This window comes from Hyla sarda, chromosome 1, assembly GCF_029499605.1.
Source record: "Hyla sarda isolate aHylSar1 chromosome 1, aHylSar1.hap1, whole genome shotgun sequence".
Taxonomy (NCBI): Eukaryota; Metazoa; Chordata; class Amphibia; order Anura; family Hylidae; genus Hyla; species Hyla sarda.
The window spans coordinates 577,842,881-577,869,643 of record NC_079189.1 but is presented as its reverse complement, the minus strand read 5'-3'; the positions used below and the strand labels follow the sequence as shown (position 1 = coordinate 577,869,643).

General features: G+C 41.6%; 1 protein-coding gene across 2 annotated transcripts in view; it reads right to left on the bottom strand.

Annotated features, from left to right (window-relative positions):
• Positions 1-21,493: 21,493 nt before the first annotated feature.
• Positions 21,494-26,763, bottom strand: part of WDR7 (WD repeat domain 7) — a 479,768-nt gene continuing 474,498 nt past the window's right edge. For both annotated transcript variants that reach the window (XM_056544810.1, XM_056544818.1), the window contains one exon: positions 21,494-22,573. In XM_056544810.1, coding sequence (XP_056400785.1) covers positions 22,370-22,573 — 204 coding nt within the window. In that variant the 3' untranslated portion in view covers positions 21,494-22,369. The remainder of the gene's footprint in view (positions 22,574-26,763) is intronic.

Here is a 26,763-nt window from a genome sequence, read left to right as displayed (position 1 = left end):
ATTTTGTCGCACATTGATTTTTTTTCCCGTTTCACCGTAGATTTTTGGATAAAATGACTAATGTCATTACAAAGTAGAATTAATGACGCAAAATTTAAGGCATCATATCGAATTTTAGGTGAAAATTTTAAAGAGTTATGATTTTTTAAAGTTAAGGAGGAAAAATTGAAAATGAAAAAACGGAAAAGGCCCGGGTCCTTAAGGGGTTAACATGCGCATTGCCACAGATGCCATGATCTGTACTGATAACGGCATCTGAGGGGTTAATGGCGGCCATCCGCGGGATCACGGATGTCGGCCATTACTGGCAGGTCCCCGGCTGCTGCTAGCAGCCGGAACCTGCCGTGTATGACGCAAGCACCGCTCCGGTCATACACAGAACGTAAATGTACTTCCTGGTGCGCAAAGTACCGACAAGCCAGGACGTACATTTACGTCCATGGTAGTTAAGGGGTTAAAGGCTGTCAGTTTGATTGGCACGTAGGTAGTGCCCAACATAACATGAGAAATGGATCCTTCTTTGGGATTAGGGGTTAGGATTGGATGAAATTAATACATATGAAAGTAAATAAAAATATATGTTAATAATAACATTAAAACCAGCTAAATCTCTCAAAAAAATTTGTAAAAAAGCCAGGATACGAAGTGTAATGAGTGTTAATGTGTTAATGGAGTGTAGAAACAATAAATGAGAATGAATATGAATGAATAAGAATAAATAATGAGGATGAAGTATAGAATTGTGATGAAATATAAACATAAATATGAAAAATAATAAATAATGAATAATAAAATAATTGATAAAAAAAATTGTAAAAAATGGATGGAGACTAAAAAGAGGAACTGAATTGGGTGTATATTGTATAGGTGATTTGTAGGTAAGTTGCTTACTAGAAGTATGGCCCTGTGGACTAGGACTCGGACACTGTCCAAGCACTGGTTAAGCAGCTGGGGATTGGACAGATCATACAGAGCCCGGCTGTTTACTTGATACGGCAAGTCTTAGCGATTACAGGCACAGTATATCAGCCGGGAGCAACCGTGCCAACCTGTATGAACACATACACCCTGCATTGCTTATACCAGGGACATATTAAGACATTGAATGGCACCATTATCTAAAAATACAGTATCTAAAGCACATATGCACTGGACATTTGAATTTGCACATATCTAGGTGGCCTAATTCATCCTATTTTTAAGTCATCCTGTCTTTATTGTTATTTAATCTATATATATAAAACTCAATGTGTATGTTCCAGCATCACGTCCAAACGGCTGAAGATATTAACATGAAACTTGGCACACATGTTACTTATGTGTCAACAACAAACATAGGATAGGTGATTTAAAGGGTAGCTCCCACCATCCTATTTTTTATTTTTTTTGCTAGCCCGTTACCACCCCCCCCCCCCCGCTACTACGGCACTAGCCCGTTGCCCCCTACACCACCCCCCCCGCCCCGCATACCCCGTTCCCTCATTACACTTGCAGTTACTGCAGAGTCCGGCAGCGGGCGTGCAGGGACAGCGGCGGCAACGAGGCGGCGGCGGCGATGTGCGGGAGGAGTGGCCTCCCAGCCAGTGGCCGGGGAGCCAATGCGCTCGCTCCCGCCTGTCTGATTGACAGGCAGGGAGCGAGTGCAGCCTAACTGAAAAAGGACTGATTGCCACTCCAAAATCAGTCCTTTTTCAGTGGCCGGTTTTTCAATGTAAATGAAACCTTTTTAATGAAAAAAACAAAAATAAAAGTATATTAGAGATATGTTGTAGTACATAAGTACTACAACATATCAAAAAAATTAAGTTGGTGACAGTGCCCATTTAACCCTTACTCACCCCCATTTGCCAGGGTCGGGGTTTTTGTTTAAAGTCCCATACAAGTCTATGGGAAATATATGTTACTGCATAACTTCCAAACGGCTGGAGATATTCTGATAATACTTGGTCACATGTTACTTATATGTCCACTAAAATATAGGATAATTAATTTAACCCTTATCTACCCCCATTTGTGAGGGGTCAGGGTTTCTGTTTAAAGTCCCATGCAAATCAATGGGAAATGTATGTCCTCACATAACTTCCGTACGGCTGGAGATATTTCAATAATACCTGGTACACGTATTGCTTATATGTCAAATAAAAAGATATGATAGTTATATTAACCATTACATACGCCCTTATATAAAAGTTTTTGTTTCAAGTCCCATGCAAGTATATGGGACTTCCAGTACCTTACTCCACAAGCTTCACTCTGCATCTCCTGGTGAATGTGTCAGTCTGGCTTGCAAGCCACACCCCATCTCACAAAGACACTCCCACCTTTTAAGCCCCACCCCTTTTATTCTCTAATCTTTTTGTGCATCGGTCTGGCTTGCAAATCACACCCAGTCCCACAAAGCCACTTCCCCTTCTATTTTCAGCTTACAATATCTTCATCACAAATCAGTCCCACCTCAGGACAGGATATGAGGATGGGACATGAGGACGGTATATGAGGTTGGGATATGAGGTCGGGATATGAGGATGGGATATGAGGATGGTATATGAGGTCGGGATATGAAGACGGGATGTGAGGACGGGATATGTGGTCGGTATAGGAGGACGGGATATAAGGTTGAGATAGGAGGATGGGAAATGAGGTCGAGATAGGAGTTCGGGATATGAGGATGGGATATGAGGTGAGCCCAACATGGGCATGCTGATAGTTGTAGATTTGCAACATCTGTAGGGCCACAGTTTGGAGACCATTAGTATAACATGTTAACTAAAAAATGCAACCAAGAATATTTTTTATTGGCTTTTTTAAAAATCTTCCTTCTTACCTCTTAGGGTCTATTCAAACGGCAGAATTTACACACCAATTCTGATTCCTTGGGTGGTTTCTGGCTTGTGCGGATTTTGTGTGGAACTGGTGCGGAATTTGTGTGGAAATTCCGCATGCGGAAATTCCGAAGTGTGAATGGGAGTGCGGAATCGCATAGAAGTCTATTGGGCTTTCATTTGAGGTGGGCGGGGGGGGGGGGGGTTAGGCATTGAAAACTTTTACTGTCTCTTTAATTGTCATCAGTCATGTGATTCCCAAAACTGACAGGTGAACCACAAAACGGCCGGGTGTAATTCGTACAGTTGACTTGTACCTTTTAATTGAAATAGCTGTACAATGTTCAGTCACTGCACTTGACTTCCCCGAAACAACAAGCGCGCGGCCCTCCTCTGGGATCCATCCCTCAGACTTCTACAGAAAGGACTTGTATGTGCAAATAACATATGAATGATTGGAGCATTAAGGAAGTACAAGTACATTTACCCTACAGGCTTTTTCGGTATCTACTGACCCCTCCCCCCTCGTACACAGAACAGTGCAAAAATGTCTCAGATTAATGTTTTATAAATTTGTCAATTGACTGGGGAAAAGATACATCTACACACACACACACACACACACACACTTATATATATATATATATATCCACAAGAACAAATGGTTGGCTGCAGCACATAAAGTAAAGTTTCAAGTGGTTTTATTCCATTCCAAAGCTATATTTCAGCCACCCATGCGGCCTTTTTCAAGCTTGAAAAAGGCCACATGGGCGGCTAAAACGTAATTTTGGAATGGAATAAAACCACTTGAAACTTTACTTTATGTGCTGCAGCCAACCATTTTTTCTTGTGGATAGCTGTGGGCCCTTGACCTGGGCTTTTTTTGCTGCTCTGCACCAAACTACACTCATATACTGAGGTGCTGCTCAACCTGGACTTTTATATTACACACATATATATATATATATATATATATATATATATGTATATATATGAAGCTTAAAGTATGTATTGTATGCATATGTACAGTATATACACGTGTATATATATGTGTATGTGTGTATGTATGTAGGTATGTAGGTGTGTATGTATGTTCCAGCATCACTTCCAATCAGCAGGAGATATTTTGATGAAACTCAGTCAAATGTTACTTATATGTCAACTAAAAATTAACCCTAACACACCCCCTTTTTTTTGTGTCGGCTCAAGGCAGAAAACACCATTTTCGCTCGATACACCAAAGCCATAGGTCCTTCAACCACAAAATCTTCATCACAACTCAGCCCCATCTTACTCCTCAAGCTCCGCATCTCCACGTGAAGGTTTGTCCAGCCTGCAAGCCACACCACCTTCCACAAGCCACACCCCTCCCGCAAGCCAGGCCTACAATCTCTTCATCATAGCTCGGCCTCATCTAAGGATGGGATATTACAGGCGAAACTCAAAAAATGTTAATATTGTGCAAAAGTTTATTTCTTTCAGTAATGCAACTTAAAAGGTGAGGTTAATATACAAGAAAGACTCATTACATGTAAAGCAAGATAGTTCAAGCCGTGATTTGTCATAATTATAATGATTATGGATTACAGCTCATGAAAACCCCAAATCCACAATATATTATATGATTTGAGGAGCCATGTCATTTGCTGGTGTTGGTCCACTGTGCTTCATGAAGTCCAGGGTCAACGCATCCGTCTACCAGGAGATTTTGGAGCACTTCATGCTTCCTTCCGCAGACGAGTTGCATTACTGAAATAAATGAACTTTTGCACATTTTTGGAGTCTCACCTGTAAGTTGGGAAAGGAGGACGGGATATGAAGTCGGGAAAGGAGGATGGGATATGAAGTCGGGAAAGGAGGACGGGATATGAAGTCGGGAAAGGAGGGTGGGATATGAAGTCAGGAAAGTAGGATGGGATATGAAGTCGGGAAAGGAGGGTGGGATATGAAGACGGGAAAGGAGGACGGGATATGAAGTTGGGAAAGGAGGATGGGATATGAAGTCGGGAAAGGAGGGCGGGATATGAAGTCGGTAAAGGAGGGCGGGATATGAAGTCGGTAAAGGAGGGCGGGATATGAAGTCGGTAAAGGAGGACGGGATATGAAGTCCGTAAAGGAGGACGGGATATGAAGTCAGGAAAGGAGGACGGGATATGAAGTCAGGAAAGGAGGACGGGATATGAAGTCGGGAAAGGAGGATGGGATATGAAGTTGGGAAAGGAGGGTGGGATATGAAGACGGGAAAGGAGGACGGGATATGAAGTTGGGAAAGGAGGATGGGATATGAAGTCGGGAAAGGAGAATGGGATATGAAGTTGGGGAAGGAGGACGGGATATATGGCGAGATATGAGTTCTGGATATAAGGATGGGATATGAGGTCTGAATATAAGGATGGAATATGAAGATGAGATATGAGGTTGGGATAGGAGAACAAGAGCGTCATTGGTGCTTTTTCTCTCCCACAAGGTTTAGGGAGGAAGACCGGGCAACAGCAGATACACTGCTAGCTATACATAAAGAAATCTATTTAACAAATAAGATATCATCAATTGTTAATGCAACCAAATCAAGGTTGGGATATGAGGACAATTTTCATTTTTCCCCCTCGTCTTTTAGGAGACATAACGGTTTCATTTTTCCATCTAAGGAGCCATATAATGGCTTGTATTTTGCAGGACTAATTTGACTTTGCAATGGCTCCTTTAATTTTACCCTAAAATGAGATAGATATATATGAGATAGATACATAGATATATAAATAATAAATAAATAAATAGATAGATATGAGATAGATATACAGTAGATAAATAAGTAGATAGAGAGATAGATACATAGATATATAAATAATAAATATAGATATGAGATAGATATACAGTAGATAAATAAGTAGATAGAGAGATAGATGATATGAGATAGATAAATAAATAGATATGAGATAGATAGATAATAGATGCATACGTAGATAGATAGATATGATGTAATAAACCACACCACTTTTCTTCACAATAATTTTGAAGTGCTGCAGTTCTTTTCTTTTTAGATAGAATAGAAAACAAATATGCCAATAAAAACAAAAGGAGAAAATAAAAAGATGAGTAATTTGTAAATATTATAAACAAAACTATTAAATACAATGCAAATAAGAATAAAAAATAAATTAAAAATAAATAACAAATACAATGAAATGTGATGCATACAACATATATACTAATAATTTGAGCAACATTGACAATAGTGGTTTCTCAGCTTGCTGTCTTTGGTGAGGAGCAGCCCCCACAAGGAGCAGGCACACAGCCACACGTGCCCGCTGTGGTTCTGACCCTCCACCTCACTGGCGGATGAGCGCTGTTAGGACATAATTGGAAATCCATATGAAATACATAATGCAATTGTATTTTCACAACCTCACTAGCAGCCCGGCTCTTTGTACAAGGATGGGGCCCGCCTACACCAGTAACAAGGGGCCCTGCTGGGTGCTGGGCCATTGAACCTCCACTTTATTGTAAGATTAGCACTTTACCGGCACGCTATATAATTTAGACATTGCCTGTGTTTAATATAATGTCAAACATTTGATCATTAGAAGCTGAGGGGGATGTCTTGAGCAGGAGGCAGGGGCAGCTCCCAAGTGCCTTGCTCTCAATGAAGGGCAGCAATGCTGGCAGACAATGTTTTGTGCCCCATGTCTCACTTGCTCATCAATAGCTCGGTATGCAACGGTTATTAAGCAGTTTTTGCCTTTCAGTCTGACTCATGCCACATTCTGTAGATAATTGTTACACTTGTGTATTTCTTTACAAATATTTGAGGGATAGTAGAGTCAGGCAGCTGCGCGGAAAGCTCCCTGGGTCTGTCTTCTTTTGTTTTTATCCTCTGACTACAGGGACTCTGGGCAAAGGTCACAGTGATTGCTATAAGTATATTGTGTATTGCTTTATGCAGCCTAGGGTGTATATATAGGGTCTAAATGTCTATACATGGCCAATACATTTGACTGAAATTGTAGTTAATGTGAGATTTATCATAATTTATAGTTGATTATGTATTATGTCTGTATCTAACTCCAGAGCTGCATTCATAATGCTGCAATTTGCTTTTGGAAACAGTCAACAAGCTTGTTGTCAGACAAACCCCTAACAGTTTAGGGTTTTGCGCCAAATTGCTCCGCACGTTCAGTGCGACACAATTTGTGACCAAAAAAACCAAAACCCTCCATTTTACAAGAAAAACCTGAAAAGGGGGCGTGGTCCCAACAAAAGGGGGTTTCCCAGTCAGTTTTGAAAAATCCCAACATATTTACTAAGGTTTCCATAGAAAATGTGACGGATTTGAGCTGGGAAAAACCCAACAGATCAGAACAGCTGTAAAGAAAGCAAAAGGTAGGGAAAAGTGCAAAATGTAGTGAAACAATAGTAAATACCTTGTCAAAATAATCAAAAACCACAAAAAAAAATACATTCCATTCTTAGTAAATAAACCCCTCTGTCTTGTGACTTAAAATACCTGCATGCTGTTGGTGGAGCCGAGGTACAGGGTGGTGTATTCTTGAGTGTGGGAGAACACCATGGCAAGTAGTGGTCAACCCTTTTTGAGATAAAGTACAGGATGCAGTGCTCCTGAGTGTGGATGAACATCATAGCAAGTAGTACTTGCCCATTGTGGAGCTGAAGAACAGGGTGCAGTGCTCCTGAGAGTGGGAGAACATGATAGAAAATCATGCCTGCTCATTGAAGAGATAAGGTACAAAGTGCAGTGCTCCTGAGTGTAGGAGATCACAGATTGTGCCTGCCCCTTGAGGAGCTGAAGTACAGGGTGCAGTGCTCCTGAGAGTGGGAGAACATGATAGAAAATCATGCCTGCTCATTGAAGAGATAAGGTACAAAGTGCAGTGCTCCTGAGTGTAGGAGATCACAGATTGTGCCTTCTCCTTGAGGAGCTGAAGTACAGGGTGCAGTGCTCCTGAGTGTAAAAGAACATCATAGCAGGTGCTGCCTGACCATGGTTATGTTGAGGTGAAGGGTTCAGTGCCCCTAATGTGGGAGAACATCATAGCAGGTGCTGCCTGACCATGGTTGTTGAGGTGAAGGGTTCAGTGCTCCTAATGTGGGAGAACATCATAGCAGGTACTGCCTGCCCCTTGCAGAGCTGGGGTACAGGGTGTGTTAGAGTATGATAGTACCTATCACCCTACCTTAGTAGAGCACAGTTCAGAAAGAACTGACAATAAGAGATGGAGAGTGCAGGAGGAGAAGCCTGCTGATAATGCATCATTCAGGTGTCACTGCTGCAGAAATAGGCCTATACTAACAATGTAGGTGGGCTCTAGCCATATGCAACAGGCACAATATCTGTATGAAGCACAGCAGTCAAGGGTACCAGAAGTGGAACTTAAAGCTGTAGGCCCTAATGCACAAACTATGACAGAGCCCTCGATTAACCATGTGCCATTTTTAATGCTGGTATCTTCTGAGGTAGAAGAGGGGCTTTCATACACTATTGGGCACTGGGATACCTAAAATTAGGGATACAATTGGGCAACCTCTGCAATCCCTAAAATTATGCCCCTGAAGTGGATGGAATTCCACTTAGGAAGTTACATGGGGGATGGAAGAGAAAGAAGTGTGCAGGGGAAAGAAATCTCAGGAAGCCCAAGGAAGAGGAAGAAAAAGTTATTGTATATTATTCCAAGTCCTACACTTGTTTGGTGCTGATGTGAGGCCATGATAGAAGAGCTACCATTTTGAATTTTGCTTCATGGTTATTTGTTATCCTTCTGAATTGTAAGTATTATTAAAAAATGTATATCCGTTATTCAGATATAAAGGAAAAAACTGATAATTACAAGAAAAACATCCCCGGGAATCCCTTGTCGTCTCTGTGAACAACATCATTTTGAAATTCTTGTGTCTTTCCTTTTTGACCTTTGGTATTTGTTTGCATCGACACGTTCTCGAGCCATTGTGCAAAAACACCTTGAAGTGTCAAGCTTTAAAAATTAGTCTTCTCCTCCGTTGTGCAGTTTGGACCGGCGTGGCCTTGTCAAGATACATTCTCTAGTTAGAGGCAGCAAGTATTTCCCTCCTGGCTCCGAAGATATCGATTTGGTAACACTCAGCTCTGTCTGTCAACTGAAGGGGGTGAAAGGTGAAAGTTCACGCAGCGCAGGCCGGTTTGTAAGTATTAATGAGCCTTGTCCATTTTTTATCAGTTTGTGCAACTTCTAATGATAATGACTAATTGTGATGAGGACAAAGTTGCATTGTCACATTTGTTTAATGATAACTGAATTATTTATTTTTTAGTTAAATATAAATTCATACGGTGAGTCACCTGCCCGGCACCATATTTCCCCCTCATGCTCCATTCTACGGACTGGGACTATTGATCCATGAAAGAATTGGCTTTGGATAAGTTTAACATAAATTATAGGTCGATATGTTATCATATGCACATTTAGAAGAAAATGTAACAATTTCATTTCATACAACACCGGCGGTCTTCTGTCCTTATCCATCTTCTGCCAAGTCCATGTTCTAATAGGGAAATGCTGTAGAAATATTGAGCTTGGTTTTAATTAACTGCATAGACAAATTTACAAAAATTAGAAATCAAAACACAAATTTTAAAATGTTTCATTCGTAGTAAATAATAAGAAACGAAAATCCAAAATTTTCAGATGATTCATTCAAAAATAGCTGGTTTGAGAAGCCTTGAAAGTATGGCCCATGTATTTTTTATATTATAAGTAGTTTATTTTTCCCCCCCAAAATATTAGTTGACCCTACATTTTTTCATTTTCCAAATGTAAAGTTATAAATTGTAGTGTAAATTTGTAGATTTTAATGATGGGTATTAGACCAGAAATGCTTAGACATATGGAGGTGTAGGATATAGACTATAAGGGAGGTTTATCAAAACCTGTCTAGAGGAAAAGTTGCTGAGTTGCCCATAGCAACCAATCAGATCGCTTCTTTCATTTCTGACAAAATATGAAATAAGCAATCTGATTGGTTGCTATGGGTAACTCACCAACTTTTTCTCTGGACAGGTTTTGATAACTCTCCCCCTGTATTCTTCATGTCTACCATCGTCAAACATGGACAAACAGCAGATCATTGATTATTCACATTCCTCTTCATAAGACCACCACTTTGAGAAGACCACTCTTGAATACAATTTTTCAGTCTTGACAAAGAAGTTTCACTGTATTTCTTGTGCAAAACTTTTATGAAAAAATTAGTCAGATTTACTAAGCTGTGCTAGATTAATATGGAGCCGAACCCATAATTTCTGAATGGACCAGGCAACTTTTTGATGTATATGGGGCCTTCTGATGGCAGACTGTATTTAAACTTCTGTCTTTGTTTAGAGTACAGTAAGTATTGTTTGTACAACAGAAAGATCAAAAACAAATAACATTGGCCTTACGGTTAACATGAGCTGTACTAATGGCAAATTTTGAGAGAGGGCACTTTTAGATTTTAGCATGCCTAATTCCTTTGTTGTTGTAGAAATAAGCCAGACACTTCAGGAAGTAGCTTATTCTTCTCTTCTCCTTAAAGGAGTACTCTGCCCCAAGACATCTTATCCCCTATACAAAGGTTCGTCACGCAATGCCCCCTACATTAATGTCTATGGGAGGGGGCGTGAGGACATAAGTCATCACGCCTCCTCCTATAGACATGATTGGAGGGGCATGACAGCTGCAGTCACCTGTCATCCGGCATGAAGCGGACATCTTATCCCCCAGCCTTGTCGGATGACCGGGGGGGATGGACAGAGTACCTCTTTAAGGGGATGTGTCACCTAGATTGTTGTTTTTTTATTTTATAAATTATAGCTATTTTTTTTAATCTTTTTATATGTTTTGATTGTACATTTGAATTCCCTTAATTGGTGAATTATTATTTTGGGGGCAGCCTTACTGCACTAACAGCATTTAGAAAAAATGTTTTACAATAACCATATGGACCACTGCAAACAATGACTTCTGGGAGAGTGTTGTGGGCATGCTCTGTGACATTGTACACGAGGAGGACGGACAGAAGTTGTGACCATCACCTATTATGAATGTTTTATCTATTCCTATAGCTTCTTATTAGGCTTAGTGGCCAAATTAAAATGTAAGATTCCAAGATTATTTAGAAATTTACAGTAGAAAAGAAATTGCCATAAATTCTTAACATTATTTTTAAATCTAAAGGGGTACTCCAATGGAAAAAAAAAATTCAAATCAACTGGCGCTAGAAAGTTAAACAGGTTTGTAAATTACTTCTATTAAAGGAGATATGCGGCAAAAATCTTTTAACTCATCCTGTGCCCACCTTAATTCACTCACCTTCCCACATTCCCCAGTTGCGGAGATATCGGCGTCCCGTTCCTCTGGTGCTGCTCTGTTCCCTGCTTCTTATCCTCGGATCGTCACAGCGCTGTCAGCGTATTGCCGGCCGCAGCGATTTCCTGCCTTGGCCAGTGAGAGGCTGAGCGCACTGTCATGTAAGGAGCCAGGCGGAGCTTATTACATGACAGTGAGCTCAGCCTATCACTGGCCAAGGCAGGATATCACTGTGGCTGGTGATACCCTGAAAGCGCTAAGATGTTCCATGGATAAGAAGCAGGGAGCAGAGCAGCACTGGAGGAAGAGAATGCCGATATCTCTGCAATGGGGGAATGTAGGAAGGTGAATTAAAGTTTTTTATTTTTGCCGCCCAGGCACAAGATGATTTAAAAGATTTTCGCCGCATATCTGCTGTATGCTCCAGAGGAAATTGTGCAGTTCTTTCCAGTCTCTGTTGACACCTCTGTCCATGTCAGGAACTGTCCATAACAGTTCATGAAACGGACAGAGGTTAGCAGAGAGCACTGTGGTCAGACTAAAAAGAGCTACACAACTTCCTCTGGAGTATACAGAAGTATTGGAAGAATTAAGATTTTTTTTTTTTTACTAGAAGTAATTTACAAATCTGTTTAACTTTCTAGCACCAGTTGATTTGAAAAAAAATATATATATATTTGCTTTCCACCAGAGTACCCCTTCAAAAATATGATTTAAACAATTAGTTTGGCCTGGCCAAACATGGAAGTGCAATGGGGTGTCCAGCAATTCGTGTATTACTACAATATACTGTACATGCTTCCCATTAAAACAAATGTGTTACTGCGTAATACATGGCTAGACCAAGTTTGGCTGACTGGTAGCCGCTCTGTCCTAAATATGTAAGAATTCCAATATTCCGGTACATGCATTTTTAAAAATTTTTTTTTTAGGAAATATCTATAATAAATGACGTGTCCAAGACAGATTCTAGATCCAGTTTTATTACACACAGATATGTACACAAGCATTTTACAGATCTATATCATATTTGCCATTTCCGGCAATATAATCATTTACAATGCACAATGACAAATTATAATTTCTTACGGCATGATGCTACTTACATGAATTCTCCAGGTCAAGCCACACAAGTGTCTACATTTACACATCCAAACACATCACTAAAATCCTAAACAACAAAGTCGTACTGTGGTAACAACAGCAGCACAGAGAAGGTTGAGCAAAATAAATAAAGGAATTAGGAAAAAACATGGCTGCTTTCTTCCAAAACCAGCACCACACCCATCCATGGGACCTATCTGGTATTACATTTCAGCTTCACTGAAGTGAATGAGGCCAAGTCACAAAACTACACACAACCTGTGGACAGGAGTGAGGGTGCATTCACACCACGTTTTGTACATATAGGTGTCGGATCCGGCGGGGGGAGGGGCAAACCGGGCGCTCCCGCATATGGGTCAAAACTGAGCCGACGAGAGTCACCGTTTGACTCCGGTTGGGTCATTAAAGTAAATGGAGTCACGGGCTGATCTGGCCGGGGTACGGGAGTGCCCGGTTTGCCTCTCCCCCCGCCGGATCCGGCACCCGTATGTACAAAACGTGGTGTGAATGCACCCTGACACAGTATTTGGACGAAAGCAGCCAATTGTTTTTTTTTCTAATCCATTACATACTTAATAAAACTTAAATATCTCTTAACATGTGAAGGCTGCATAATAACCGTTAGCCATTGTGAATACACTTTCACCTCTCATGGTTTGATATTTTTAAGATAAAACTGAAAAACAAAAATGGGTGTCGGTAAGGGAAGAAAAATCACAGGAATAGAACTAAAGAAAAAAATTAAATAATTCTATAACATTTTTAATATTCTGCCTTCGAGAAAGACATATCTTAGACGATAACATAAGGTTCCTTGCACACTAGACTCGTTCCTCCCAATTTCATATTTTTTTTCTTTTAAATAAGGGTATATTTGACTATTAAAAAAAATAATAATAATAATATATATATATATGTATATATACACACACAAAAACACAAACGCATATATTAATATATATATATATTAATATACAGAGTGGTAAGATCTAAGCTGCTCATGGACATTCAAAATTTTTGTTGGCTGCCCAACAGAGCTGCCAGATCCTTTGTATTTTGTAAGGAAAAGAAGGGGGAGGGGGTCCCCCCCTCCCCCTTCTTTTCCTTACAAAATACAAAGGATCTGGCAGCTCTGTTGGGCAACCAACAAAAATTTTTGAAATTGGATGGACGTGACAAGTAAATTTTTCTCTGGCCAATTCCATAGTTTACCTCAGATTGAAGGTCTTTTTGCAGCTACCTAGTCCCCCTCACCTCTTCTTGGAGTCATGTTGGTCACAGACATGAAATATTTTAGAGCTCTTTCATCCGAGGACTAGGATGTCCACTATTTTTCAGTCAGATGTGCATGAAAAATGGTGGACATCCTAGTCCTCGGACGAAAGAGCTCTAAAGTATTTCATGTCTGTGACCAATTTTAGTAACATTAAGTCATCGATGAAACGAAGGGAAAATAAAATGTGATGAACACGATTATTAACCAAAAAAATTCTTAAAGAAAAAAAAGGGAAGATACTCTGTCGCTCAAGAGGAAAGATGAAAGGACTTGATGCTAGTAAACACATACGCATTCATGTTTGATTCTATATAGTATTGCTGCACTGTTTTATAATTACGTGTTGTCTTTGTCCTTTTTGTGGTCCTCTGTAATTACTTCACCCTGGACTCGTGTGGACTCTCTCTTTGCTATGACATGACCATCTGCTGCGTTGCACTCCTCTGCACTAATAAGTAGTTAGTAGAATCTCTGGAGAATCTATAGCATTTGACACTTTAAGGTAAAGACGTGACAGCTTTAATGTATGTGTAAAATAAAGAATAAAAACAAACCCACAGGATAAGCTTCATCATAATAAAATGATGCCTTCTAAAAGGCAACATCATGGAAAGTCAACCTGACTTGTTATAATGGCATCACCTCCTAACAAAATAAAACGATGCAAAGGACAGACATAATATAGCCCATGGCGACCAGAAATTGGCTTTCTTCTTCTGGAATGGCCTATGAAGATATGACTTAAGCAGGTTACACGAGCAATTCTTCTAAATGTCACATCTAGGAATGAATCTGATAGATGGATGACTCCTCAATGTAAGTTATCGTGGACACCAGTATATTTTATAATTAATCCCGGTCATTGGGCTACAGAACGCCTAATAAGACATTATACTCTATAGGAGAACAAAGAGTATAGGTCTTGGCGGTGACCACAATGTACAGTAGGAGGTTGAGTAAACTCCATGTTTATTTCAAGACAGGAGGACATCAGGCAGAGTTCATGGTTATCCCGGGCACAACATGGGGTATAGTTCTTGGTTACAATTAGGCTGGACAGGAGGGCGTAGGGACCAATTATGCCTTATGGTTACTCCAAGTAGTAAGACAAAGCGGATACATCAAGATTACTCCTGAGTAGGAGAACATGGAGTATGGTGCTTGGCAGTGATCATGATGCATCATAATTATTACAAAATAACAAGACATCAAGTATATTTCATGACTTCTATGGGACAGTAGGACATCAAGTATACTTACTGTAGGACAACAAGTGTATCTCATGAGGAGTACAAGAACGCAGGAGATTAAGCATTCTTCATGATAACTTTAGGACAGCAGGAAATGATGTATATTCTATGATTACTCCAGGACAGCAGCACAGTAAGGGGGAGATTTATCAAAACCTGTGCAGAGGAAAAGTTGTCCAGTTGCCCATAGCAACCAATGAGATTGCTTTGTTAATTTTGCACAGGCCTTTTAAAAATAAAAGAAGCAATCTGATTGGTTGCTATGGACAACTTTTTCTCATTACAGGTTTTGATAAATCTCCCCCTAAGTGTTTTTCATGATTCTCCAGGACAGCAGGACAACGATTATACTGCATGAATATTCCAGGACAGCCGGACATTAATTATACTTCATGACTACTCCAGGACAGCAGGACACAGATTATACTGCATGATTACTTAAAGACAGCTGGGCATCAACTGTACTTCATGATGACTCCAGGACAGCTGGGCATCAACTGTACTTCATGATGACTCCAGGACAGCTGGGCATCAACTGTACTTCATGATAACTCCAGGACGGCTGGGCATCAACTGTACCTTATGATGACTCCAGGACGGCTGGGCATCAGGTGTCCTTCATGGTGACTCCAGGACAGTTGGGCATCAGGTGTCCTTCATGATGACTGCAGGACAGCTGGGCATCAACTGTACTTCATGATGACTCCAGGACGGCTGGGCATCAACTGTACTTCATGATGACTCCAGGACGGCTGGGCATCAACTGTACTTCATGGTGACTCCAGGACGGCTGGGCATCAACTGTACTTCATGATGACTCCAGGACGGCTGGGCATCAACTGTACTTCATGGTGACTCCAGGACGGCTGGGCATCAACTGTACTTCATGATGACTCCAGGACGGCTGGGCATCAACTGTACTTCATGATGACTCCAGGACGGCTGGGCATCAACTGTACTTCATGGTGACTCCAGGACGGCTGGGCATCAACTGTACTTCATGATGACTCCAGGACGGCTGGGCATCAGGTGTCCTTCATGATGACTGCAGGACAGCTGGGCATCAACTGTACTTCATGATGACTCCAGGACGGCTGGGCATCAACTGTACTTCATGATGACTCCAGGACGGCTGGGCATCAACTGTACTTCATGGTGACTCCAGGACGGCTGGGCATCAACTGTACTTCATGATGACTCCAGGACGGCTGGGCATCAACTGTACTTCATGGTGACTCCAGGACGGCTGGGCATCAACTGTACTTCATGATGACTCCAGGACGGCTGGGCATCAACTGTACTTCATGATGACTCCAGGACGGCTGGGCATCAACTGTACTTCATGGTGACTCCAGGACGGCTGGGCATCAACTGTACTTCATGATGACTCCAGGACGGCTGGGCATCAACTGTACTTCATGATGACTCCAGGACGGCTGGGCATCAACTGTACTTCATGGTGACTCCAGGACGGCTGGGCATCAACTGTACTTCATGATGACTCCAGGATGGCTGGGCATCAGGTGTACTTCATGATAACTGCAGGACAGCTGGGCATCAACTGTACTTCATGGTGACTCCAGGATGGCTGGGCATCAACTGTACTTCATGGTGACTCCAGGACGGCTGGGCATCAACTGTACTTCATGATGACTCCAGGACAGCTGGGCATCAACTGTACTTCATGATGACTCAGGACGGCTGGGCATCAGGTGTACTTCATCATAACTGCAGGACAGCTGGGCATCAACTGTACTTCATGGTGACTCCAGGACAGTTGGGCATCAGGTGTACTTCATGGTGACTCCAGGACAGCTGGGCATCAACTGTACTTCATGGTGACTCCAGGACAGCTGGGAATCAACTGTACTTCATGATGACTCTAGGACAGCTGGGCATCAACTTCAAGAGGAGTACATAAAAGCAGAATGTGATTACACAATTACTGCGGGGTAGCCAGATATCAGGAATACTTCATGAGTACTTTAGGCAAGTTGAACACCAAGTAGAGATCATTACTCCTGGATAGAAGATGGACATTTCCTTGATATAAACAAGCCAGACAGGATAACAATAAATACAGGTCATAATCATAATTAGTCGATGGGGCATCACGTGGAGTTTATTCTTGTCCCTAAACATGAGAACATGGTATTGTATAGTTTTTGGGTATGGTCACAAGAGACAGGAGGGTGTTGGCTAAAAGTTATGATCATAATCTCTCAAGGCAGAAGTGGAAAGCAGAGTATTGGTATAGGTTATGATCACACTAGACCCGCTGCAATTTGTATCATTAGTAACAGACTATTGTGAAATCATGTTTTTCCTTCTGGACCTCTTATGTCTGGGTGTGTTAAAGGGGTACTCCGCCCCTAGACATCTTATTCCCTATCCAAAGACCCCCACAATCTCCCTGCTGCACCCAGTGTTTGTTTAGAGCATCGGGTGCAGCACCAGAGGCTTATGATATCATGGCCACGCCCCCTCAATGAAAGACGATGGGAGGAGGTGTGGCTGTGACATCACGAGCCTCCACCCCGCATCGCCAGTCACCCAGCACGCATCAAAGTTGGCTCCTTTCTAGGAAGTCTGGGGTGCCACAGCCTAGATCGCGGGGGTCCCCAGCGGTAGGACCCTGCAGTCAGACATCTTATCCCCTATCCTTTGTATAGGGGTTAAGATGTCTAGAGGTGGAGTACCCCTATAAGCCAAGAGAAAGGTAAGAAAGGACACGTCTGTATACTTCATGCTTGGTGGGATTCAATAACCCAAAAAAGGGAAATACATGGCATGGAAATAACATATTCTGATTTTGCATATGATTCTACTTAAGCTTTCCTGCAAAACTATCACCTGCACTCCCCTCCCAGCCCAATATGTAATATACAGCAGTAAGACATGCCTTATTTATTTCATACTTCTATCTATTTATATTACTTTATTATTGTTTTTCATTATCAGTCATTACAGGACGTTATTAAGGTTTGTGCAGTGCTTACAACTGAGGAAGGGAATTATGATATTTCTTTACTTATCTGGACCGTGCAGTCTACTTCAGCTTAGGCAGGAAATGTATTGTTGCAACTTGTATACTACATTTCCATCATCTCCTCTGAGCTACAGGTCTAGGGTGGAAAGGGAAGAAAAAGCACAATACACCTACAGACCAATGACAATGAGGTCCTATAGCTATTAAAAGGGGTATTCCGTTTTTTTAATTTTTTTATTTGACTATGCTACAGGGGCTGTAAAGTAGATGTAATGAATTAGTTCATAATATAGTGTCTGTACCTGTGTGTGACGGTTTTCTCACAATTCTTCTGTGATTTTCACCCCAATATTTATTTTTATCAGTATACAAAATGATTGTTGTCTCTGTTTTTTCCCAGCATGCAATGCGGCGGAGACCTGACTCACTAGTCAGCTGATGACAGGGAGCCTGTCTGCTTCAATGGGTGGGAGAGAGATCAATCTGCAACTATTGCAACAGCTGTAGGCACCCTGATTGAAAACCACAGGTCTTTTGAATGGATGCTGCCCATTTATGTGTAAATGAGTGGGGTGGCTGATGTGTGGAAGGGAGGAAAGTGGAATTATAGGATTTGTAGGCAAAAGAAGAAAACTCAAACAGGAAATACCAGTTCCCAAAAAGCTAGCCAGAGTATTATGGTAATCTCATGACATATCCCTTTAGCCCCAAGACAAGCGCAGATCCTTCCTAAGCATGTCCATTACTGTCTGCCAGGTATATACTAAAATCACCTTATGGTGGAGAATCCTTTTAATGTAAATGATCATCATGCTTTCTACGGACACGTACAAGTCATTACACTAAGACATTGTTTCCCAACCAGGGTTCCTCCAGCTGTTGCAAAACTATATCCTTAAATACTGGGGGTAATTTATCATTTACTTGGCAACATTTTTTTGCAAGCTCAAAGTGGGACTTGTACAAAAGATTTGTGTTATTTTTCCACTCTGTGCTGGTGCAGCGAATGATACATATATCCCAATAAGTTAACAGACATTGCTGATGCCTGGAGCAGCAGAAGCAGCATTAATGTACAAACATGGGGTATGAGTGATATAATACTAGCACTGTATTGCGCATCATGTGCACGGTGCTTATGGGTGCGGAGGGGAGGTCACTTTACAGACTTTCTCACTGATTTAGAGACTATGTGCGCTGAGTATCTGCCGTAGTGAAAACCATCCTCCTACCTGCCTCAATGATCACACATACAATACACACAGTGCCAGTCAAGGACTGAGCTGGGAGCTCCGTGCAGTCATCCGCCTCCTCCTGTTTGTTGGACCTCGTCCTAAATATTCCAATTAAATGAAGCTTTATAAGTCGTTCTGTGTCGCCGTTTCACACTATGACATCTATAACCTGGAGCATGTTGATATTGTTTTATAGTCCACATGAGGAGCACTGACCTAGTGTGAGTCACTTATACAGTTGTCGTTAATAAAAACAAAAAAAACAAAGAGGCTTTAAAGGGACACTCCAAATGAAACTCATAGACTGTGCTATGCATAGTGCGGCAACTGAGGGGCGGAGCATGACACAAGGGATTCAAACAACACCAGACAATCCCAGTGCCATGCTCCGCCTCTTAGGCCCTAAACAAGGTATAACATATTGCTTGTCTAGAGTGTTCCCTAAAATGTGGCTCTTTGTTTAGTACAACAGTGAAACCGTTTCGGGCAGTGGTCTACAAACTCCCAGCATGCCTGGGCAGCCGATGTAGTTTTGCAATATCTGGAGGTCTACAGCTGGTCATGGAACCGCGGTTAGACAGTCCTTATTTACTACGGGCTGTGTGTACCTAAAAAATGGCTACCCCCTTCTCTGGCTGCCAGAGGGTCAGTCATTTTTCATATGGTCATATGGTGTTGGGGGGGATAGTGGGTGCTGAGGGGTGCCATTTTGGCGTGAATTATCAAGCCAAGTGTTGGGGTTATGCCCAAGGCTAGGGCAGATATGTTTGACCTTTACACGTTTAGCAATCAGACTTTCTTGCATATACATTTAACTAGTTACAAAGTCAAGTCAGAATTAATAAGTGAACATATCTGGTGTTACTAAGATTAGAAAAACAGTGCTGCACCTGTCTACAGGTAGTGTGTAGTATGACAGCACCATTCACTTTACTGATGTTATGGTGTAATACATGACACAAACAGTGGGCGCTGTTGTTGGAGGAGAGCAGCCATGTTTCTCTAATCGTGGTAAACCCATTTAGGCTTCTTGGTTGGTAAAGTGAAGCAGGGAGTGGACACATCTCGGCCAATCATCAGCCTTCCCTAAGCCTAAGATGCTGCGGACTTGCAGAAAAGATCCCTCCTACTGCTCCACCTACTAGACCCAAGACTTGAGCAGGAACTAAAGGTGCCCATATATATTAGTAAAAAGTTGGCAATTTAGGCAGGACCAGCTGATTGTAATGTGAATTTGACTCTCCCTCACAGATGATAGTAAAGAAAAGAAGGGTGGGGCAAGTTACATGGTAGGGCACCTTAAAGGGGTACTCTGTTGCTAGACAATTTATCCCTATCCAAAGGATAGGGGATAAGATGTCCGATTGCAGGGGTCCCGCTGTTGGGGCTCCATGCGATCTTTCGCAGCATCCAGCATTCTATTCAAATACCGGGTTCTGGGGCAGTGGTTGTGACATCACAACCACGCCCCTCGTGAGGTCACACCGTGCCCCCTCCATTCATGTCTATGGGAGGGGGTGTGTCGGCCGACACGCCCCCTCCCATAGACATGAATGGAGGGGGCGTGACATCATGAGGGGGTGTGGCCGTGATGTCACAATCACGGCCTCCGACTCCAAGCATTCTGAACAAAATGCTCAGAATGCTGGAGCACCGGAGTACCCCTTTAAGAAGTGCTTAGTCTGATAAATCTGCCTCCACAATCCAACATGACTTTGGGATATGCAAATCCAATTCTTACAATTGATAAAATAAATGCAGGTAATATTTATATACAGAGTATAACACAACCATACTTTAATCCGCATCCTCTTAAATTAAGTCATACCGCTAAGTACAAAGCACACATTTCACATGGCAAATAAAATACATACATAGAGAATAGATAACCAAGGCATACGACACGTGACAAAAGCTCTTACGGAGGGAAGGAAAGCAACTTCTTAAAGAAACAGGCCCCTCCTTGATCCACTGTTGTTAAATGTAAACAATTCGGTCAGCACAGAACCACATGGACTGACGCGCAGTATCGTACGGAAAGTGACGACCAGACACACGTGTATAAATGATCAGCTTAAAGGAGTACTCCGGTGGAAAACTTTTTTTTTTTTTGGTCAAATCAACTGATGCCATAAAGTTAAACAGATTTGTAAATTACTTCTATTAAAAAAAATCTTAATCCTTCCAGTACTTCTTAGCGGCTGTATACTACAGAGGAAATTCTTTTTGAATTTCTTTTCTGTCACGACCACAGTGCTCTCTGCTGACACCTTTGTCCATGTCAGGAACTGTCCAGAGCAGGAGAAAATCCGCATAGCAAATAAACGCTGCTCTGGACAGTTCCTAAAATGGCCAGAGGCGTCAGCAGAGAGCACTGTGGTCATGACAGAAAAGAAATCCCAAAAGAAAAGAATTTCCTCTGTAGTATATAGCCGCTAATAAGTACTGAAAGGATTAAGAATTTTCAATGGAAGTAATTTACAAATCTGTTTAACTTTCTGGCACCAGTTGATTTAGGAAAAAAAGTTTTCCACCGGTGTACACCTTTAAGACATCGAAATGTAACAGGGGGAGCATTTCAGGTTTAATGTAGGGTCACCTTCAAACACCATCTTACATCTAGATATTATCTATATAGAACGTCGAGCGACTTTACAAAGACATACTCCAGTCACATCTAGAGCTGCAGTCAAAATCATCTCCAATTTCTTAGTGCCGAGCTAAAAGCTGCTGCTTCAGTGTAGAGAAACTCTCCCAGAATGCACAGCAGCAGAGTTGATAGGGGTCCGACTGTCATCACTCTGCGAAGGGCACAATTCTGAATGCACCTCCTGCTGTGTCAGGAGCGGAAGACGTGATACCCTTCAAGGTTATACAGTAACTCCCCACTATATACAGACTATGGGGGAGAATTATAAAAAACCTGAGCAGATGAAAAGTTGCCCAGATGTCCATAGCAACCAATCAGATCGCTTCTTTCATTTTGCAGAGGCCATGTTAGAAATGAAAGAAGCGATCTGATTGGTTGCTATGGGCAACTCAGCAACTTTTCCTCTACACAGGTTTTGATAAATCTCCCTCTATATCTAGAATAATCAGTTTTTTTTTACAGATGAACGTATATAGCGAAAGCTTTTTCTACTATCAGTTTACAGAAAGGAATAGGGGTTTCCACCAAATACATCGCGTACATGAAAGAATTCCCATTCCGTAGCATTTACCGGGGAATCATGCAGCACCAACACAGCAACGTCTACCCCATGAATGATATGACAACAACTGCAGTGATCATGCTATAGACGTTTTGGAAAGGAGGGGCAGTGGGTGTGTTGAAGGTGGGCACAGGATGTTCAATTTCTAGACCATGAATCGATGCTCTTTGCCGTCATGAGCCATAAGGATGACATTGCGGTTGGAAGTCCAGATGAGCCTTGCTAACTTCAGGGCGTTGAGCGAGCCGGGAGAGGCTGGTTGTACGGGCGGTACCTGATAGGTCTTGATACAACGCAGCTGAGGAGCGGAGTTCAGCATCCCAATGCTTCCCAGCAAGGACGTGTTCATCTAGGAAAGAGAAGGTCCAAAACCATTATAATCATTACACAATAACAAAAAAACATAAAAAGATCAGTTTTCTATTGGGTGGCTGAGCCGTAAGTAAAGTCTTTACAGCCATTTTGGTTTAGTAGATGAGAAAGCCCCTTTTAGTTGTCTGGTTTGGAAAAACCATAGTAGTAGAGGGATCCCACTTTCAGGTCCCTCGATTATAAAAAAAAAAAAAAAAGGGGTTATAAAAGATTAAAATCTACCTGTCTTCAACAAAAACTTTTGATATAATGTAGATAATACAATTATATGTATATTTGTAATATGCATTGGTTAAAAAATGGGTATATACAGTGGGGATTAAAAGTTAGGGCACACCAGGTAAAAATTTGTATTAATGTTCATAAAGAAGCCAAGGAAAGATGGAAAAATCTCCAAAAGGCATCAAATTACAGATTAGACATTCTTATAATATGTCAACAAAAGTTAGATTTAATTTCCATCATTTACACTTTCAAAATAACAGAAAACAAAAAAATGGCGTCTGCAAAAGTTTGGGCACCCTGCAGAATTTATAGCATGCACTGCCCCCTTTGCAAAGCTGAGACTTGCCAGTGTCATGGATTGTTCTCAATCATCATCTGGGAAGACCAGGTGATGTCATTCTCAAAGGTTTTAAATGCCCAGACTCATCTGACCTTGCCCCAACAATCAGCACCATGGGTTCTTCTAAGCAGTTGTCTAGAAATCTGAAACTGAAAATAGTTGACGCTCACAAAGCTGGAGAAGGCTATAAGAAGATAGCAAAACATTTTCAGATGTCAATATCCTCTGTTCGGAATGTAATTAAGAAATGGCAGTCATCAGGAACAGTGGAAGTTAAAGCAAGATCTGGAAGACCAAGAAAAATATCAGACAGAACAGCTTGCAGGATTGTGAGAAAAACTATTCAAAATCCAGGTTTGACTGCACAATCCCTCTAGAAAGATCTGGCAGACACTGGAGTTGTGGTACACTATTCCACTATAAAGAGATACTTGTACAAATATGGTCTTCATGGAAGAGACATCAGAAGAAAACCTCTTCTACGTCCTCACCACAAAAATCAGCATTTGAACTTTGCAAATGAACATATAGACAAGCCTGATGCATTTTGGAAACAAGTTCTGTGGACCGATGAGGTTAAAATTGAACATTTTAGCTGGAATGAGCAAAGATCTGTTTGGAGAAGAAGGGGAACAGAATGTAATGAAAATAACCTCTGTCCAACTGGTAAGCATGGGGGTGGATCAATCATGCTTTGGAGTTGTATTGCAGCCAGTGGCACAGGGAACATCTCACGAGTAGAAGGAAAAATGGATTCAATAACATTTCAGCAAATTTTGGATGCTAACTTGATGCCATCTATGAAAAAGCTGAAGTTAAAGAGAGGATGGCTTCTACAAATGGAAATCCATGGGGGATTACATTAAGAGGCATAAACTGAAGGTTTTGCCATGGTCTTCACAATCCCCTGACATAAACATAATTGAAAATCTATGGATATACCTTAAAAGAGCAGTGCGTGACAGACAGCCCAGAAATCTCAAAGAACTGGAAGACTTTTGTAAGGAAGAATGGGCAAAGATACCTCAAACAAGAATTGAAAGACTCTTGGCTGGCTGCAAAAAGCGTTTACAAGCTGTGATACTTGCCAAAGGGGGCAGTACAAGCTATTAACTCTGCAGGGTGCCCAAACTTTTGAAGATGCCATTTTTTTTTGTTTTCTGTTATTTTTAAAGTGTAAATGATGGAAATAAAATCTAACTTTTGTTGACATATTATAAGAATGTCTAATTTGTAATTTGATGCCTTTTGGAGATTTTTTTCATCTTTCCTTGGCTTCTTTATGCACATTAATACAAATTTTTACCTGGGGTGCCCAAACTTTTGATACCCACTGTATATGGGTGAAAAAGTGCTGTCCCTGCAGTTCTTGCCTGTGAGGAGTCCAAATACAGGAAGTGAGGACAAGACAAGCAGGGCTCTGTGCAGGCTCCTGGCTTGACAATCATCCTCATATGTGAGCCCGTAGCACAGTGTTTTCCAACCAGGGTGCCTCCAGCTGTTGCAAAACTACAACTCCCAGCATGACCGGACAGCCGTTTGCTGTCCGGGCATGCTGGGAGTTGTAGTTTTGCAACAGCTGGAGGCACCCTGGTTGGTAAAAAATGCCGTAGCATGTCACAGAGCCTCACTGCAGAGCCCTGCTTGTCCACCCTCACTTCCTGTATTTGGACTCCTCATAGAGACACAAAGGCAATAGCTGCAGGGACAGAAATATACATATTTTTTAACCAATGTATATTACAAATATACATATAATGGAATTATCTACGTTATATAAAAAGTTTTTGTTGATGACAGGCACACTTTAAAAGTACTCCCCTATCCTGTGTATAACAAGCTGAGTGGGTCCCAGTGGTTGGACCCCCACCAAACAGATCATGAGCCTGGAGGTCTATTGTTCCACAAGGGAATGGAGCAGCAGAATGTACACTTGGACACCACTCCATTAGTTCTCTATGGAGCTCCTGAACATAGTTAAGTTCAAGGGTACCTTTCATCACAAAAACTTTTGATATATTATAGATTAATGTATGCAGAATAACTTTCCAATAGCATGTTATTAAAAAATATGCTTCTTTCTATTTAATTTTATACTTTGAAAAAATGACCACTAGGGGTCTCCCTACCAGTCCTGGCCAGAAGCCCTTTTTTTTTTTTTTTTTAATAGATTTCAGACTCATGCTGGAGTCCTAAATCTCAGACTGCAGTCGGGACACAGACAAGCTCAGCACTGCTCCCTGCCAGGGACGTCACATAAAGAATTAATGGAGTGGGGGGTCTAGCCCGAGCGCTGCAGCTCTATTTACACAGGGGACACTGAATGCCTCCACTCCTATGAGATTTTAGAGGTCAGAACCCCACTGATCAGCTGGTCCATCACGTACCCTGTAAATAGTACAAGCTTTTCATCTAGGAAGAACACCTAAAGTAGGCAAAAAGAGCTTTCTTACTCTGATGGACCAGTGGGAACCATCCAATGTTTCATTTCCCCAGTGGTGGTGCTGTAGACAAAGTAAAAACTTGGGTTGCCATCGCAGATTACCACTGACTGATGGCGATCCCAATACTAGTACAATCTGTGTTCAGCTCATTATTGGGGGGGATCCCTTCTAACAATAAGTGATGAGGTGCTTGGGGCCTGTTCACATGCCAATATTTCATGACACTTTCGTTGTAGAATCTGCACAAATTCCTCACCAATATTGGCACGAATTCTGCTCCAAATCCACAAACAATTATGTATAATGGGATTCTGCACAGTACAGATTTTTCTGATTTGTGGATTTGAAACTGTGTATGTGGAAAGAAAAGTGGCATGTCACTTATTGATGTGTTTCCATGTGGATTGTTGAGGCATGGGTGACTCCCATTGTATGGTGCTATCTGCATCCAAAATGGTGGCAAAATCCATGGCATTCGGGGGGAAACGCTGCATCAGATGTAAAGAGAGCACTTTAGGTGACTTGAATTAGTTAATGAATTTTCCGAGCATGTACTGCGTGTGTTTAGTGCCCACTTAAGATAATGTAGTAGGTTTACTCGCAGTCCTGTGCAAAACCACAAATAGCTCATTGCGATTTCCAAGCAGACTCTGTTCCATTGTTTCTTCTTACATCAAGACACAGTGACTCCTTAGTCCCCAAGTTATTCAAGTCCTTTGAACTCTTTACATTCGTTCTCCACCACTGACTGACTGTCAGCCATGTATCATTCATAGAAGAGATCTCTATAGGTGTAACCCAGGCACAGTTTAACTCTGTATAGTACTAAGCCCGTGTGACTAATGGTCCAATGTGCGGATGCTGAAGGTCTGTTATGTTTCACATTCCGTCCGTGGAAGAATATAAGTCATTTTCTATGTTTTTTTGCTCCCTCTGCGTAGCGCGGTGGTGTCAGTGGGTGTAAATCACTGCATCTCTAGCACGGAGCACACTGACATTTTCACAATTTACATCATCTTGACTAATAGCCCTTTTAAGATGACTAATGTTACTGATTTTCCTACATTAGTAATAGCTGTATAACAGAGCAGAGGAAACAGAGGAGATTAACGCCTCCTTTGCTGCGAGGGCTGTCAGGGGTGCACAAACTTCTCTTAT